At 54.1% G+C, this 17743-nt stretch overlaps 6 protein-coding genes and 1 non-coding gene across 7 annotated transcripts; 4 read left to right on the top strand and 3 right to left on the bottom strand.

Moving 5' to 3' along the window:
- Positions 1-1017: 1017 nt before the first annotated feature.
- Positions 1018-2325, bottom strand: BDZ83DRAFT_529361 (uncharacterized protein; the record flags this gene model as incomplete). Its single annotated transcript, XM_060503316.1, has 2 exons — positions 1018-1975; positions 2039-2325. Coding segments are annotated over 2 exons (1245 nt in total), but the record flags the coding sequence as incomplete, so codon positions are not given.
- Positions 2326-4986: 2661 nt separating this feature from the next.
- BDZ83DRAFT_655469 (uncharacterized protein) lies at positions 4987-5733 on the top strand (the record flags this gene model as incomplete). The annotated part of the gene is made up of 1 exon (XM_060510800.1): positions 4987-5733. One exon carries the CDS (start codon positions 4987-4989, stop codon positions 5731-5733), a length of 747 nt encoding a protein of 248 aa, XP_060360696.1.
- A 1669-nt stretch (positions 5734-7402) lies between these two features.
- Positions 7403-8397, bottom strand: BDZ83DRAFT_722715 (SNO glutamine amidotransferase; the record flags this gene model as incomplete). The annotated part of the gene is made up of 2 exons (XM_060512499.1): positions 7403-7925; positions 8135-8397. 2 exons carry the CDS (start codon positions 8395-8397, stop codon positions 7403-7405), a joined length of 786 nt encoding a protein of 261 aa, XP_060360695.1.
- A 1975-nt stretch (positions 8398-10372) lies between these two features.
- BDZ83DRAFT_722714 (SOR/SNZ family-domain-containing protein) lies at positions 10373-11308 on the top strand (the record flags this gene model as incomplete). The annotated part of the gene is made up of 1 exon (XM_060512498.1): positions 10373-11308. One exon carries the CDS (start codon positions 10373-10375, stop codon positions 11306-11308), a length of 936 nt encoding a protein of 311 aa, XP_060360694.1.
- A 481-nt stretch (positions 11309-11789) lies between these two features.
- Positions 11790-11895, top strand: BDZ83DRAFT_t252. Its single transcript has one exon. It is a non-coding gene; the product is annotated as a tRNA-Phe (tRNA).
- A 1545-nt stretch (positions 11896-13440) lies between these two features.
- Positions 13441-14909, bottom strand: BDZ83DRAFT_634397 (uncharacterized protein). The gene has a single exon (XM_060509093.1). The coding sequence runs from the start codon at positions 14836-14838 to the stop codon at positions 13648-13650; it is 1191 nt and encodes a 396-aa protein (XP_060360693.1). The 5' UTR covers positions 14839-14909; the 3' UTR covers positions 13441-13647.
- A 461-nt stretch (positions 14910-15370) lies between these two features.
- On the top strand, positions 15371-17162 carry BDZ83DRAFT_39730 (WD repeat domain-containing protein). Its single transcript, XM_060502825.1, has 2 exons — positions 15371-16009; positions 16064-17162. The coding sequence occupies exons 1-2, from the start codon at positions 15478-15480 to the stop codon at positions 17068-17070; spliced, it is 1539 nt and encodes a 512-aa protein (XP_060360692.1). The 5' UTR covers positions 15371-15477; the 3' UTR covers positions 17071-17162.
- The last annotated feature ends 581 nt before the right edge of the window (positions 17163-17743 follow it).

The raw sequence follows: 17743 nt of genomic DNA, 5'->3' as shown, positions 1-17743 counted from the left end.
GGAACCAGGCAGAGCACCTTGGGACGCCGCGGCGGTCGCAGCAGCTGGATCCGGAGTCAACACCAAGACGACGGGAGCAGTAGATGCAAGGCCTTCCGGAAGGACGGTGACGGTGGTAGGCTGAGAACCGCCAAATCCAGTGGTGATGGTGTTGATCACATTAGGAGCCACAGTCGTAGCAGAGCCCGCAGGGTCAGGCACAGCAGAACCGGCAGCGTTGATCAATGGCGTAAGGACCAAGACTTGCGAGGCCGTTTGGGTTCCCAGAGGAGGCAATGTGACCGTGGTTGGCACAGATCCCGAGTAGCCGCTGGTGAGAATATTCGGGAGAACATCTGCGTTCGAAGCCGCCGGGTTTGCGGCGGATACACTAGGGGTGGTAGCTTGCGTAGCAGCGTTCGTGATAGGAGGCACAGCCGTAGTTGCGGCAGGGCTTCCAATACTGACACCGGCGCTGAAGCCGACGGGCAATTGCTCGACGATAGTGGCAACCGGGTTGTCGCCCTGAGAAGGGAGCGTCAGGGTCAACGGATCCGTGCCGTTATAGTCACCTCGAATCGTGACGAGGTTGGCAGCCAGAGCGGCTGGTGCAGTTGTGGCCGGATCGTCTCCGCCCAATCCCACGGCGACAACAATAGTCCCAGGGGCAGAAGCTGAGTTTCCTAATAAGGGCAAGGTGATTGTGGCACCGAGACCAGCAATCGGGAGAGCGGCCAAGGTTCTGAAGAGGGCAGGCCGAGCAGTGATTGAGGGAGTCTGCACAATGACGGTACCCAGAGTCGGGTTGCCGGCGGGGACTATGGTGAGCGAGACTGGAAGAGATCCAGTGTTGCCATCAGTTGTGATGGTTGTGAAAGGGCCGGTGAAGGAGGTGATGGCAGGCTGAACAACGACGGTGCCGGTCTGACCGGTGCCTGAGGGAGGAACAGTGATGGTGACTGGTGAGCCTCCCGTGTTACCGCCAGCCGTGATAGTTCGGAAAGGTCCGTTAAAGGCCGTAGGATCCAGACTCTGAACGAGAACGGTGAAGACGCCGTCCGTCGCACCAGCGGCCGGAGGAATAGTCACAGTCGCAGGGGTATCACCCTGGCCGCCGCCAACAGTGACGGTTGTAAACGGGCCAGCAGCGGGGCCTGTGAAGCCATCCGTGGTCTGTACAATGACTGTTCCGGTCTGTCCTTCAGGTGCCAGGATAGAAAGTGTAGTTGGCGTAGCTCCGGCAACGCTGATGGTCTGGAAGATGGCACCAAGAGCTGGTGCTGCAGTCTGTACGATTACCGCACCAACACTGCCAGCCGTCGGAATAAGCGTGAAGGTTCCGGTTTGGCCATTCTGGCCCTGAATGCTTACGGTTGTGAGCCTGGCAAGGAAATCGGCCTCGCCTCCCGGAGTCTGGATAATCTGAAGCACAGCATCGGCACCGGTCTGCGTCACACCCCTGTTACCGGGTAAAGTGATGGCAGCGGGTGTAACACCGGCGTTACCGAGAACCGTGATGACGTTCTGAGGACCAGTAACAGTGATGGAGAAGCTGTCAAAAGTCTGCGCAAAGACCGTACCTGCAGATCCAGCCGAGTCCACGACGGTGAAGTTCCTGGGCACGCCCGTGGCACCACCAACGTTGACGGTAGCAAAGATCTGAGGCAAAGCCGCAGCACCTCCGGAAGCTGTGGGAGCGATTGTGACCGGAACTGAGGCAGGGCTAGGTCCGGGGTTGATGACGCTGCTCGCCCCTGGCACAGACTGCGTGACGAAGCCACTCGGATCGATGGGAGTGCCCAGGACAGTTGCTGTTTCTGGAACACTGCTGCCAGTGGTGGCCGCGATGTTGGCAAAGGGGGTGAATACCAAGTAGGTTCCGACGCCATCTGGACCCGAGGGGAATATTGTGATTGTGCTTGCCTCAGATCCGGCCTGGCCACCTCTTGTGATGGTGACATAGGCGTTCGGGATGGATGAGACCTGGTCGATGATTCTAAGTGGTCGTGTTAGCTTGGATGTCCGGGTATGAGAACTATGGGAAGAGTCAATATCTCACCTAGTTACTTGGGACGTAAGCGTTCCCAATTTGTCAATCTCGGTGACCAAGGTCAATGGAGCATTTGTGATGGTGAGCGTCAGCCCATCGTCGAGCACCAGGACGGTGTTGACTGGCAAGTAGGCGCTGATGTAGATGGGCTGTCTGACGATGAACTGCACCGGCTGTACTTCGACAGATGTGATGCCGGCAGCACAGACAGGATTATCGGGGAACTGAGGCAGGGCAATGGCCGGCCAGTACTGGCTGGCGGCGGCCATCAGGCCCAGGATGGTGTTGAACTTCATGGTGATGATGAAGCGCCGCTGCGTGATTCCTGCACGATAGTCTCAAGACCGTCCAAGACACCAGGTCTGGAAGCCGAGCAGCAGCAAGGTTAACCTTAGTTGTGTAACGTCGTTGTTGCTAATCAGAGCCGATCCTTTTCTTTTGTTTCCTTTCGGAATATTAAGGTATAGTAGAGTCGTACAAGGAAATATCTGGTCGACTACTGACCATGCAGTGGCATCTCTCGAATAAGACGGGAGGCGCCGCTGTTTCAACGGGGGGAGGAAAAAGAGAGAAAAGGCAAACAAGAGAAGCGTTCGAGGCCAAAGTGTGTGGACGCCGTGAAACAAATACTCGATGTGTTTCTTGTACGACGGTCAACGAAGATGGCTCGATTGTTTTAATGGAGAGATTCTGCTGTAGCTTGTTGCCGTGAGACTGATGCGTTCCTAACCGACAGAATGGGCCGGAGGCGTGTGGAATGTCGTATCCTATGCGGACGATGGCGGGATCTGTCTTCGGTCCAAGGCGCATGCCAAGCTGGCTCACAATGTCTCTGTGTGATGAGGATGATGGATACTCTACCTCGGACTCGATTGCAACGTCCAAGTAATGACGAGATGTAAAATAGGGTAGATATCGGAAGCGAAGAGAGGCAAATAGAAGAGAGGAGAGAGGAGAGGCGAGAGAGAGGGAGAGATGGCGAGCAAACCGTGGCGAACTTGTTACCGGGCCGAGTGCCTCTCGTCGAGGATACGGCAGAGGCATGAGAGAGGCCAGAGCCATCTCATTCGAAAACAGGAGGATTGATACCTCGCCTGACTTCATGGCTACCTACTCTGTGACTGAATCTGGCCGAGTTCTGCTCGTTCCGGCCAAAGATGTGATGCTTTTCAGAAGCGATTGGTGAGAATGGGTTCTGGCGTTTTTGGAGATCTAAGACAAGACCGTCAACCGAGGGGAAACTAGAGCCGCTTCGGGAGCCCACGGCGGATTTTCCGCGCTCGGCGTAGGTAGACAGCAAGACTGCTGTGAGTACTAGGTGGGTAATTCTCAGAGTTCTCAGAGTGGTGGCCCATGGTAGACAATCACATTGTTTGTTCGTCGGTAGCGTCAGCGGTGGAGGGTGATGTGGTTGAGAGCCACAGGAGCCTTGGTATGCAGGCAAGGTGAGAAAACACATAGCTAAGGTGATTTGACTAGCATTAGACTCCCGTCATCTCAGATTCCGCGCCCGCAGGACGAACGACGGTTGAGATGACAACATCCGCCTGGCCCTATTCTCTGCGGGTCGTCCTGATAAGGGGAGGATCTGCTCCCGTTCTTAGCAGCCATTTTTTTGCACCTTACCAACCTTACTTATTCGATGCCTAGTAGAAGCTCTCTCCGCTAGCTGCCGCCGAGGTCTAGGATGACCTGCAGTCTCCGTACGAAAGCGTTGCTGGTGGGTCATAGCTATCGGGTCGTTTCTGTGCGTGCTTGTGTGTGTATGTGGGAGGTCAGTCAGACGCAATAAGGTGCGAGACGGTTCGAGGGAGCTGAAGTCCATCTTGACCAAATCCGTCCAAGCTTCCCTTAACTCCCCAGCAGGAGGCGTTCAATGTAGCCGAACCGTTGCTGGCTGTGGACTACTTGTTGTGGCGGGTCCTCCTCTTCGGCCGCCTCTTTCAACCTGCTCTGGTGCCTCTTTGGGAATATCACCGCCACAGCCCGGAAACGAACTGACAAGAAGTGGACGGTGAGTCGGAGGTCCCCATCCCGAGGGGGTGTGTGCATTAGTCAACTCTGTCGGTCTGAGAGAGTGGAGGAGTGAGGAGTTGTTGTCAAATAACACACTAGCAGAGTTAGACCGCAACTAAAGACGGGAAGGGAATGCGAGAGATCTACGCAACAGTTGGCGCGGTTTTCCCCGGGGGAGCCGTCGCGGTTGGTCAGCCGTCATCCCGTCTAGTTCCAAGACACACACCCTACAAAGAGCCTAGACCCTTGAACTCAATCTCACCGTTCCCACGGAAGCTTTGACAGTTTTCTTATTTCCGATCTCTGCCTCTTGTTCGGATCCGGTTACCACTCACCCTTGACCAGGACGGCCCGTGACAGTTGAAGCTATCCCAACCTGTGTTCCCGAACAAGACAGGCAGTCCTGCAGACTACAGATACCCCCACACACGACCGCACCCGGACAGTGGCGCTGGGCGAGGCCAGGTATTGGAGTCTCTGATCAGAAGGCATCACGATCGCAGTCACAAAGACCTTGGCAAGTTCGCATTCAGCCGCTCCCTCGAGCAAACCCCCTCATACTGTTCCTTTGCAGCTGTATGAGGGCTTTGTGAGAACTGCGTCTGTTCCGGCCGTGAGACTCTCGAGAGGCCCTCGGGGGGGCGTCTTTCCAGTCCCCAAGAGGGTTGGATGAACAATAGAGTTGGCGCCCGAGTGGACATGACGTTCCGGAGATGGACGTCAGATGTCGACAAACGGCTTGGCGGCCGGGTTGAAGGAGGCACGGGAGGCATACGATATCGGTCCATCTTCAGATCAAGATGTCCTGATATAGAGTTTGTCCGCATTCCTTCTTCAGCCCGAGATTCTTGCTACTCTTGGACCCTGAATTCAACCGCGACAACCTTGAACCAACCGACCAGCCTCAGCTCACCTCAGCTCACCTCTCGCCTTTTACAAAAATGTTGAAACTCATCTTTGCATTCGCAGCCGTTGCGGCTGGCGCAAGGGTCTACCGCAGACAAGAAGATTGTTCCTCTACCACAACGTTAGATGCCCTCACCGTTACCAGGGTTGAACCGATCTCGATCTATATCCTCCCTCAACAACTTGAGCCCACAGGGACCAACAATGATCCCTTCACAGCAGTCTATACAACAGTCTATCCCACCTTCTGCCCAGAGTGCTCTCAGGGTCTGAGGCCAGAGACTTACACCATCACCCAGACCTGCACCGGCATCACGGGATGCCAACCATCAGGCAGTGTCCTTCCTCCGGGCTTCACTACAACCCAAGCTACTTGCACCGACTGCCCAACACCATTCAGTGCCGTCCTCACTATTCCTCAGGCGACTGATGCTGTCGTCACTTCAACCTTCCTCGAGACTGTCACCGAGCCTGGCTTGACCACGACGCGCACCATCGTCCAGACCTGCGCGAGCGAGCCTTGCTTGCCTCAAATCACCAACGTCCCTGGTCGCGTCTCTACTTTCGATGGGGGTCTCTTTGCCGAGCCGGTTACACAAACAGCCACAGTGTCGGTCTCAGTCACCGTGACCGACAAGTCAACTGCAACCGTCACTGCCGATGCTGATCCATCCTTCCGTCCTGGCAACTTCAACAGTGGTGCCGGACACGTCGTCTCTTCAGACAAGTCTCTTGTTCTTGGCGTCAGCGCATTTGTTATTTCGTTGATCGTGTCTTCATAAGCGAGCGGGTGGAGCGAGCGGAAAATGTGTGTGCCACAGATTGTGGATGAGGTTGATGGCCATCAAGACTCATGAACTCTTAGCCTGCGGATTGCTTCATGTTGCTTCTATTACTTCTAAGGACAATACTTGATACCACTTGTTTTCAATACGAGCCTTTGAGGGCCTTTGCTTTTATTTCCTTGTATAATCTTACTTTAGTCCGGTATATACTTCATCTTATGATCTTATCCATGAGAGGTTCTTCAACATTTGTTCCATCTAGTAGATATTAGATATCCACATAATCAATGAAGTCTGAAGACTCCTTTTTCCCAAATTCCACTCGATCACAAAACTGCTTGCCCCACATGTTGATCGCGAATATTCCGCGCATTCTTTGGTTTGCTTCACTACTTTGCCCTAGTCGAAGATGAATCTTTGTGCCAATCCTACTAATGATGTTGTGTAACTATTACCATTCTACATCCGACTCACGAAAAGACCGCTTTGAGAAGTGCTAGATCCCGTAATATTAGAGTGCGGGTAGCAATCAGATCATGAGGATCCCCCTGATATTAGTCACATTTTGGGGTTACACGCAAATTCCAGGGTTCGAAGGCCCAGTACCTCCTTCTGGAAGTGGGATTACTCTTTTGGAATAAAAAATAAGAGCGATCTGCGTTTCCTAGCCATGCTTTCCTATTGTCAAAAGAAATATGCGTCGTTGGGTCTCATCTGCATGTCATTCTCTGGGCGATCATTTCATCACGGCCCTGTCCATCGGGTTTCGATTTGACGACAAACCCCTGTGACCCCCTTGACCCCCCTAGGAACCATCCCGAGATCATGGACATGGGCACATATGGGTCCGAAAGTGAGGTTTGACCTCATCCTCGGTTTTGGATCTGCACAGCTGAACAATTGGCAGTCTTGGAAATGTCTGCTTTCGTTGAACTTTTGAAGCCATCTTGGACCCTGCTGACTGGATGTCGCGGCGGCTGGAACTAGGACTGCTGATCATATGCGATTCCGTCTGGTCTATTCTAAATTCTATCTTTACTTTACCCTCTCTTGCGGGGCCGCCTCGCTTCCTTCGACTCCTCCTCCCGCGGGACCCCGACCGTAGCTAGTCCATCATCTCACGGTTTTTTTTTGTTTACCGGCCCGTACTCACGGGCAAACCCTCGGCTCGCGCATGATCTGATGATGTGTCTGGATTGGCGGGAGGCCCAAATTCCGCGCAAGCCACGGATGTCACTAGCCCATTTCTCCTCATTCCAACGACAAAGGCAGCGCTACGCAAACTCTCTGCCCACCCGTTGCTACCAGGCTGGCCAGCACTAAGATCTGCAAATCTCCTCCCGTTGCGTCTGTGCGTGATGCAAGATGGCCCTCTTCTCTCTCTCTCTTTTCCAATTGTTGCCAGCCGAGTGGGATGTGAAATGTGATGAGATGTGACTTGAAACTGTCGCCCCCGGTGGCATCTCTGGTGGCATAATTGTGGCATAGGTGGTGTATGCCACCCCTCAACGTCGACGCAGAGACGATACGCCCTCGGTAACTAGGACACATCTCGTCAATGGCTTCGTATGTAAATCTTTTCTCATTTTTCCGCATTTGCGAATATGCGGCGTGACATCACTTCGCTCCATTCGTGAAAACAAAATCTCCGTCAAGAAGGCCCCAATCATGCGGATGATGTCGGTGCCGCAGCCTTCATCACCTGCTCCAACCACCAAACGTGAATGCGGACATCGTCAGTGAGCTCAGGGTGGAAACTCGTGGCAAAGATGTTGCGCTGCCTCACAGCGACAATATCGCCGACCGCGTCGTCCGCGGTGCTCTGGCTGACGCCCTCAGCGGCTTTGGTCTTTCGCCCCGGAAGAACGGCAAGGACCTCGACAGCCGAGGAGGCCGGCTTGTCGCTCTTGTCGCCCGCCTCGGTGGAGAGGATCTCCTCAACGATTGGGGCGCGGATGAAGACGCCAGGGTAAGGGGACGACGCCGTTTTCGTGTTGCCGTCGCCCTGCGTCAGGAAGGGCAGGTTCAAGTCCGCGACGAAACTCTCAATTTGTCGGCCAAAGTGGTTGCGGTGGACGCGCACGCCCAGGCCGCCGATGAGCTCTTGGCCGCCCTTCTTGGTGGCATTTGCCTCATCAGCGAGGAGGATGGCGCCGGCGCAGGTTCCCCAGACTGGCTTACGGTCGACTCTAAAAGAAAGAATAAGAATTAGACGTTGTCTCACGGGGAAACTCTCTCCAAGACCTCCAAGGTATTCGCAAAAAGTGAGTGAGTGAATGAGTGAGAATACGAGTGAAAAATAACCGAATGGGGTGTGCAATCCACTCTATTTCGCAAATGACATCATGGAAACAAACTCGGATCTTTGGGTGAGTGAGAGTTGAGTGAGGTGGCTTACTTGACGAATTCCTTGAGGGGTTCCATCAACCCGGACTGCGCCGCGATGAAGGAGATTGTGGTGCTCTCTCCGCCTGGAATGATGAGGGCATCGCAACTCCGGAGCTCTGCCTCGGTGCGGACTTCGATGGCAGCGATCTCGGGTCTCGGGCTTGGCACCGAGGACTCGGCCGTAGCGAGGTAGACGGCGGCCTTCCGCACGAGCTGGACATGCTCACGGAAGCCGCCTTGAAGGGCCAGAACGCCGATGGTGAGTGAAGACATTTGGAGATGTGTGTTGTAAGGTTCAACGCTCACAGGCCGGTGACGTTCAGCAGGGTTCTTGAGGATGATAGGTAGTAATAGAGTCGCAAAGGGTTCCGATTGTTGTGTTTGAGTCATTTACACAGACAATGAACGAATGAAGTCGGAGACCACGCCCCGGACCGGCGAAGAGCAGCAAAAAGATTGTAGGCTATCCGCGCAAGATAATTAGGATAACGGGGATTTGGGGGTTGCTTCGTCGGCCTTGGCGATAACGGCTTCCTTGAAGACCCTTGCTAGCTAAAGTAAGGTACTTTGCGTCGCCCGCACTGCAGTAATCGGCGGGTTAGTCAGAGAGGTTGGCTGGCGGCCATGTAACGGTGGGCTTAGCAGTAGTTCGCCGCCGACTTGCTCAGCTGTAGGAAGTCCACAGATTATTAGCCAGGAATGTACCGTTGTTGTGGGCGCAAAGGGCGTAAAGGGCGCGGGACTGCTTGATGTCAAGACGAAAGATCCATGCAAATGGTGTTATACTACTTCATAATTGATGTCAGTGACTGGCGGAGCAACGGGACAGGGAAAGGCGCCCCGCCAGATGGAGGCACGGATGATAGAACTGTAGCGGCACAGCGAGAGAGGATTCCATGCATACGGAGCTTGTTCCAGCTTGACTCTGCAGCTCGGGCGGAACAAGATGGGGCGATCTGGGTGTTGTCCCGCGCGGAACTGACTTGAAGGGAGCGGCAGGGCGGGTGTGTTGGAGGGGCCGGAGGAGCATCGCTCGGATCTACATCCGATGACAACCGCTCTGCTCTCCGCCCGCCCTTCAGTCTTTGGTAACTGTCGCCGCCGTTCGGAGCATGTAGAAGGTCGGTAGAAACTTGTCACCAATTGTGGAGGAAGCATTTGGCTCAGCCGGGTTGCGAGCTACCAGGGTGAGATGTACATTGGTATTACGATTACCTACACTATATGCGCGCATTGTCAGAGTGACCCATGATCAAGAGAATATGTCGGGCCATGATCCATCCACAACACGAACACGTCCCACAGCGCGAAACCCTCAGCTTTCTCCTTATCGGGTAATACCAAGGGAAGCGTGTCAAGAGTCCAGACATCCAGACCTGTGTCCCGCCACCCGTTCAAACACCGGTGCGTGGGACTGGGCCGCCTTCCGCGCCCGCCATGGCCTGCGACTTGCCTTCGGGGGATACTTCGATGACACTGCCATTCCATTAAGGTTGTCCATGTACCGGGTCCCGGAGTAACCGTATCTTGCCTTTCCGAGATCGGGCCCTGACCCGTCTTGCCCCTCCATGCTCGCTACAGGCCATCCATCTCACAGAGTCGCAGTCTACTACGCAGTAGGTACACCGTTTTCATGACTATCTGCAGACTTGCTGGGTGGTAAGCTCGGCCCTAGGGGTCCCCTACGGCCAAGTGTCGCCGCCGACTCAGTCGCGGACCATGCGCTGCTTTGCTCGGCTCGCCTAGGCGGAGGGTTTTTCCTGTACCACCACCGTTCAGTCTTGTTCTCCAAGCAAATGGAAGCGATCCGCGGGAAAGACGGGATGACTCGGTACAGCAGAAGTGTAAAATTTTTCTCTCACTCTTCGTCCAATCTTGGACCCCTCGCTGGACATCCCGTGTCATCATCGAAGTTGTTGTCTGTCGCCATAATACATATTTGGCCCCCCTCCGTTCACATCTCACTCTCGAGACCCCTTTTCCCCGGATTTCATGACATACAACCAGACCCATCGTGAAGCGGAGCATCTTGAATCCTCGTTAACCATTTTGAGGCCCTCCTTTCTCTCTGATTGATTGAAAAAAAGATACCCCTCACTTCCAGAGCCGTCCTATTCCCGTCTCTTTCATTCAGACCTTCTGTATCATCTCACCTCACACCTCTTCAACTCACTATTATCGCTCATCTCATAGCGGTTCATCCTTCTCAAAGATACCCCCGAAAAGTCACTATTCAACTCACATCACAATGACCAACAACGACGCAACCAAGCCTAACGGCACCAACGGCGATGCCAAGAACACGTTCGCCGTCAAGGCCGGACTCGCCCAGATGCTCAAGGGAGGTGTCATCATGGACGTGACCGACGCCGCCCAGGCCCGCATCGCCGAGGAGGCCGGCGCCTGCGCCGTCATGGCCCTGGAGCGCGTCCCGGCAGACATCCGCAAGGACGGCGGCGTCGCCCGCATGTCCGACCCTGCCGTCATCAGAGAGATCCAGAACGCCGTCACCATCCCAGTCATGGCTAAGGCCCGCATCGGCCACTTTGTCGAGTGCCAGATCCTCGAGGCCCTCGGCGTCGACTACATTGACGAGAGCGAGGTTCTCACCCCGGCCGACAAGGTCTACCACGTCGAAAAGGCCGACTTCAAGGCCCCCTTCGTCTGCGGCTGCCGCAACCTCGGCGAGGCCCTGCGCAGAATCGCAGAGGGCGCCGCCATGATCCGCACAAAGGGCGAGGCCGGCACCGGCGACGTCGTCGAGGCCGTCACCCACGTCAAGCAGGTCACCAGAGACATTGCGCGCGCCAAGGGCGTCCTCGCCACCGAGGGCATCCTGGGCATCCGCGCCCTGGCGAGAGAGCTCGAGGTCGACTCTACGCTCCTCCAGCAGACGGCCGAGCTCGGCCGCCTCCCCGTCGTCAACTTTGCCGCCGGCGGTGTCGCCACCCCCGCGGACGCGGCGCTGATGATGCAGCTCGGCTGCGACGGTGTCTTTGTCGGCAGCGGCATCTTCAAGTCTGGCGACCCGGCCAAGCGCGCCAAGGCTATTGTGAGAGCGACGACGCACTACAAGGACGCCAAGGTCCTCGCCGAGTGCAGTGAGGGACTTGGTGAGGCCATGGTCGGCATCAACTGCGACAGCTTGAAGACCGAGGAGAAGCTGGCCACACGCGGGTGGTAAGCAAAGGTATTGGGATGTTGAGGAGCTTAGACTGCTTGGAAGCAGTGTGTGAGAGAGGGATTTGCGATGTTCATATGGGTTCATGACTCTGCGATATGAAAAGCAGTTATTTTTTTTTTTCAACCAAGACATGGAGGCATTGTGGCCGCATCAGCTAGCGAAGCCGAGGGAGTCCTTCTTCTACGGAGCATTTGGAAAATTTTGGCATAATAAAGTCTACCTTATTTGAAGCTGAAGTTTCATTCATTCGTTCATTCTCTTTTTGGTGATGTCTCAGAGTGACTCGCTATAAGCACCCATCCCGGGTCTTGAGCACACCACCTTCATGACTCTGGTTTAAGGTTTCTGACACGTTCTATGCATACGAGGAATTGTTCTAGAACTTTCAACCGTAATATTCGCGCAACCTCTACCAACTCTTCGCGACGGAGAGCTCAGGATCCATAGTACCACCACTTCCAAAAGGACCTCGAAGATAGCGGCGGACATAGCTCAGTTGGGAGAGCGTCAGACTGAAGTGGGTTCTGAACCCAAGAAACTTCATTCAATCAATCTGAAGGTCGTGTGTTCAATCCACACTGGCCGCAACTTTACCTTTTGCTCAGGGTGTACGCACCCCATTTTGTGTTTTTGTTTCATTGTATGGCTGGCGTCCTTGTTGGATTGGTTGGTGTCTTTTCTTTTGATGTAGTTTTGAAAATCTGACCATAAAGCCTTTATTTCAGAGTCATATGTGGAGTTGACTCATGAGAAAACGGAGTGCATCGTGTTTCTTGCCTCTTGGTGAATCAACGTCAAACTCTCGCCGCTAATCTTACTCATTAACTCCCTCTGGCTCGTACTGAGTGAGGCATTGATTGTGCTCGTGGTTTAAATTCAACTTGACCATTATTACAGTTCTTCAGGCGGGTATACTGCTTGCAGGAGTTAGACTAGGTATGAGTACTGCTTCATCTTCATGCTTACACTTACCTAGGATCACCTAGGATCGATCACTGATTCATCTTCGCACGCCCTCAGTATATTCTTGAGTTACCATTTGCGTTGATCCCTTACGGCGCCTACCAAATTCCTCATTGGTATGCTAATATACCTCTCAGAATGAAGTCATGTTGACCAAAATACCTCAAGCTTATCCATCTTGACTAAAGATCGGCGATGTTACCTCACTGTCTTGCCGTAGGAGTTATCTAGAAATCATCCACCGACGCAAAGTCTCTTCTCCAGTGTCGCCCATGACGTTTTCCAAGGCCCTTAAGCTGGATCGCCACAAAGAAAGAACGCCCAGCATCTTGGCACGGCAGTTCTGCACGGGTTGAGTCTTCAGAAATGAGTTCGTTGTAAGTGTTGAATTGAACTGCCTGACTGAATCATATAAGTTGAACATGGCCTGAAGCTTTCGGCCCACGCAGTGAAGCTTCGAAAGGAAGCACGTGTAGTCTTTGACAGGATCGAGGAGTAATACAACCAGCTCACGAGATTCCATCCAGGGACCAGAAGCCTCAGTCTTCCGCACAGAGGTGTGTCCTCAGCTACGGCCTCTCCATCGGACGATTCCAGCACACATCTCAGATCCAAGAAGTGGCAGCAAGCAGGCCAAGCCCTCTCTCCTGGCGGCGTTGCACCGTCTCTAACAGGTTTATGTAGTGAAAGAAGACGAAATAACGCCCTTCCCGTCAACATGGCTGTGGGACGCCCTGGCTAATAACTAAAACTGTCGACCAGGCCCAAACCCTTCTCAAACCCATTTGGAATCTTGGGAGGGGGTGAAGTCTACCGATCTAGGGCTGAGAACAAAGACATTGAGAGAAAAGTGCTCAAGGATAGCCAGGAATGGATTTATGGCGTGGGGGTGAGCACACTTGTTTAGTTCCCGAAGGCTTACAAGAACCTAAAAGGCTTAAAAATTCCTCGGGGCCACCGATCTTCTTTGAAGCCCAACAAGTCCGGTTTGAAGTCCGGCTGCCCGCTTGAGAAGCCAGTGGAATAGTAGTTTCCTATTCTGTTCTGCCCTATTCAGCCTGTCTGTCCTCTTCTTTTCCTAGGGAGGAAATCGCAAGGCGCATATGGTCTGCTTCTAATGTCTCAGCCAATATCGAGATGCCCAATATAGCGCGTCTATGCCTTGGAAATGTTGGAACTTTTGGTGTTATTGAATCTTGATTACATACATGAACCAGGAACGTCGTGCGCCTTATCCATGGTTCCAATCCTGATGAGGATTCGCTATGCGGAGTGTTATGTTTACAGATATGTTACAGTGTCTTGTACAAGCAGCCTCGCCTCTCTCAGGCCTTGGCAGCAGTTATCCATCACCATCTTACTGTACACCAGGAGTCCTAGTATCGCGCACTACCTCTGTGCTCCCTGAGGCTATGGCGGACCCTTCGCGCGTAACGCGCCACCCTAGATTTGACATCGAGATTGTAGCCTGGCATGGTGCCAACAGCCTGGGAGAACACCCCCAGCTTGCCGCCACGAAACGAGTCTAGGGCCAGCTCAATGGTATCGATGAGGCGCAGCGTCTGCATGTCGTAGAAGAGACCGGCGAACTGCATCTCGTCCAGCACGGCGAGCACAGCCTGTGTGTCACCGTGGCGGTACCAGAGTATAGAGGCCAGCTCGTTGTAGAATGGCGTAGAGACGCCGAGGACATACGAGGCAAGGCCGAGCTCCTTGACCCGCGGGAGGACGTTCAACGCCAGTGGGGAGGAGTGCGCAAAGGACTGGTCCAGCGTCTTGAGGCCTTGGAGGAGGTGCATGGAGTACAGCGGACCATGCGAGTCCATGCTGAGGGCGTCTGGCTGGGCCTTTTTGGATGATTTCTTGTGCAACGAGGGCTTGACCTTCTTTTCCGGATCCGGCTGGCGCTGCTTGTCTTCAGAGATACCCAGCCTTGCGACCATGGAGAAGACGTCGCGTTCCAAAACGTTCCAGACCTCAACGTCTGTGTTGCACTGGTCCAGAAGGGCCTGTAGGCGGACAGCTTCTTGGGCGCGGGCGTCCCTCCGCGCAGCTTCGAGCTTGGTGGCTTCTTCCAGGTCTGATTCGAGCTCCTCTTCCGGCTTGAAGGAGATGCGCGACGAGGTCAGCTGGTCGCCTTGCACCTGGCGCATTCCAAGCGCGACCTCAGCCGCGCGGCGCAGAGCAGGGGGGTATTTGCGGAGGATGGCATCGCGAGATCCGGACTCGGGTTCGGGTTCGACTTGCAAGGAAGAAGAGGCGTCGTCTGCAGCGCCTGGGGTAGCAGCCTGTGGCGGGACCTGGCCACCGCGCTTCGCAATGTCGTCGAAGATTGCACGGAAAACCTGTCTCTCGGTCGGGGTAATGGTGGACTTTCTCTCGCCGTCCGGGCCGCTGGGGATATCGGTTCGTTCTTGGGCAGGGCCATCCCATTCGAAGGGGATGCTTTGCGCGCCGCGGCTTCGGGGGTGGAGCCGGCCCGCGGTTGTTGAGAAGGATCGAACAGAGACGGAGGCCCTGAGGATTGTCCTCGTTTGGTAGAGGAAGGGCATCAATGTCGTAGCCATTGTGTGCGTGTGTTGTATGGTGGAAGCGCAAGCTATGCACTTGACTTTGCGATGATCAAAAGTTGCAGATCTGCAGATGCAACAAAATTTCCATCCAAAAATCCAACAGGGGAAGCTCGGGCCATGCAGGGACCAGCGCGAGTGCTGCTGGCTGACGTAATAGACATTAAACCCCCTGCAACCGCCGGAGAGCTCGACGCGTTGCGACGCGCTTTCAATTAGGCAGGTTCGCCTCCACTGCGCTCTTTCGGTCGTGGTTTACTCCTTCTGAATTGCCTCTTTCTTTCTTTCCACGGAAATTTCCAACTTTCTCTTGGCCTCCAAACTCCCACATCTGGCTTTGGGCTACTGTTGCGACAGGTTGAAACAAATATCGGCAAATCAATTGCGCCCTCAGACTTACAATTCTCGCAGTAAGTCACAAACTTCCTCATCATCACCACTTCAACCTGCTCAACTCTATCGTGAACAGCCCCGCTACCGACGAGTACGGACGTTGCCCAGCGCCGACATAACCATAGCCTGACACGTATTCGCACACCGAATCTTTTCTCAACATCTTCGCATCCACAACTTATTCTCCGTCAGATCGCATACATTTACCTCTTTCCGTCCTTACCCACCCCGGAAACCGCAATCATGGCTCGCACCAAGGTCAAGGCAGAGGAGGAGCAGGGGATGAGTGCATTCGAGAAGATGCGCCTTGCAAACATTGCGAAAAACAAGACCATGTTGGACGACTTGGCCAAGGCTTCGAATAAGATCATGCCTCCCAAGCCCAAGCCTGCTCCCAAGTCTCGATCGACTCCCGTCAAGAAAGAGCCCGTTGCCCCCACTGGCCCGGTCCGTCGCAGTGCTCGCGTTGCAGGCTTCGATGCCGACAACGAGACCCTGAAGCGCAAGTACGAGGTCGAGGTTGAAGAAAAGGCTGCACAAGAAAAAGCCAAAAAGACCAGAATCGGTGGCAACCTTAGTCTGGGAGACATCGCCGTCGACGGCAAAAAGTTCAACAACGGAATTACCGGACTGAGTGCACTGGTCCCTCGAGGTGCCCAACCTGGCGTTCCCACCTTTACCGACGAAGACGTGGAGAACACGTCCGATAAGGATCTGAAGGAGTTGCGCAAGAAGATGGGCAAGTTGGAGCTCTATGAAAAATGGAGCCCGCAAGGTACGTCAGGCATGGTGTGTTTGTCTTCGGTTGTAGTTGCTCACACACTTCCAGACATCAAGATCTGTCCTTTGCGCATCTACGCTGCGACTTTCCATCCTACCGAGGACAAGCCCCTGGTATTCGCCGGCGATAAGGAAGGCGCTCTAGGTGTTTTCGACGCCTCTCAGGATGGCCCCCCGGAGAACGATGACGACGAGGACGCATGGTTTGACCCCAAGATTGGCGCCTACAAAATCCACACTAGAACGATCACGACCATCATCGTTTCTCCGTTCGAGCAGCAAAAGGTCTACACGTCCTCATACGACTCTACCGTCCGTGTCCTGGATTTAGAGAAAGACGTATGCTTGCCCGTCTGGGAGCCCGAGGACAAGAATGAGGATATCCCGCTGTCTGCCATCGATATCCCTCTAACGGATAAGAACATTATCTATTTCTCCACTCTTAACGGCGCCGTTGGAAAGGTCGACATCCGCGACCCCAAGTCCACAGAGATGTGGCAGTTATCTGACAACAAGATTGGAGGTTTCTCTTTGAACCCGCGGGAGCCGCACCTTCTCACCACCGCGTCTCTCGACAGAACGGTCAAGATCTGGGATTTGCGGAAGATCACCGGCAAGGGTGATATGAGACACCCTGCCATGCTCTACGAGCACACTTCTCGACTCTCAGTCTCTCACGCGTCATGGAGTCCCGGGGGCCAAATCGCCACGTCGTCCTACGATGACACAATCAAGATCTACGACTGGGCGGACCGCACCGACTGGGACAAGAGCACCGAGATGGATCCAAAGCATGTCGTGAAGCATAACAACCAGACTGGCCGTTGGGTCACTATTCTGAAGCCCCAGTGGCAAAAGCGCCCGAAGGACGGCATTCAGAAATTTGTGATTGGAAACATGAACCGTTTCGTCGACGTGTACGCCGCCAATGGCGAGCAACTTGCGCAGTTGGGCGGAGATGGCATCTCGGCTGTTCCTGCTGTCGCTCACTTCCATCCGACGATGGACTGGGTGGCCGGTGGTACAGCAAGTGGAAAGCTGTGCTTGTGGCAGTAAGCCTGGAGGTATAGGTACGATACTAGTGGATTTTCGTGTATAGTGGATTGCCTTCTTGGCCATGGGGGGAGGGAAGGAATTGGATTGTCATTTTGCGCGGCGTTGGTGGATATGAGGTCATTACTGCGGTGGCGGATGCTTCAAGCCGTCAACTTTATACATGTGTTCTGGAGGGTTCTAGGAGATGGGATACTTGAGCTTGTCTATGATCCAGTACATACTTAGGCAGACGCCGTCAGCTCTGTGCGGTTTCGGCGGTCATGATAGTCCCGAACGCTATTATGCGGCTTTGAAGCCGCCTATAGGATCTCGGCCAGGTGTTGCTTGGATAACAACGGGGCATTTGTGGAAAAGACTTGGACAAAGGATATTTTGGTTACATTGTTATAACTAATGCGTGACCGTTTGCCGCTGGAAATACTGCCATAAAGGCGCATACCCACAACACCGATGTGTGTCAGGATTTGACAGCTCAGGAGTGGAAGGAAGGTCTGCAATCACCAGTATCTAATCGTCTTTGAAGACACAAGAAAGGAAGTGGAGAACAAGCAAACAATGACTGAAACAGCCCAGCTAGATTGACTACTGGATGGGTGAAGTTATCTCGAGTGGGGTACCATCACTGTTTCGAGTGTAGTCACTGCTTGCTTCCAACCAAAGAGGGCGATGGGCA

This window comes from Colletotrichum acutatum (assembly GCF_030867785.1).
Source record: "Colletotrichum acutatum strain CBS 112980 chromosome Unknown BDZ83scaffold_112, whole genome shotgun sequence".
NCBI classification, from domain to species: Eukaryota; Fungi; Ascomycota; class Sordariomycetes; order Glomerellales; family Glomerellaceae; genus Colletotrichum; species Colletotrichum acutatum.
This window is presented reverse-complemented; position numbering and strand designations above follow the sequence as displayed.

Excerpts from the sequence above, each read along its gene's own strand:
- BDZ83DRAFT_634397 (XM_060509093.1), bottom strand. The coding sequence starts at position 14,838 with ATGGCTACGACATTGATGCCCTTCCTCTACCAAACGAGGACAATCCTC.
- BDZ83DRAFT_39730 (XM_060502825.1), top strand. The coding sequence starts at position 15,478 with ATGGCTCGCACCAAGGTCAAGGCAGAGGAGGAGCAGGGGATGAGTGCA. Across the intron at positions 16,010-16,063 it reads TGAAAAATGGAGCCCGCAAG|ACATCAAGATCTGTCCTTTG; the intron begins GTACGTCAGGCA and ends ACACACTTCCAG.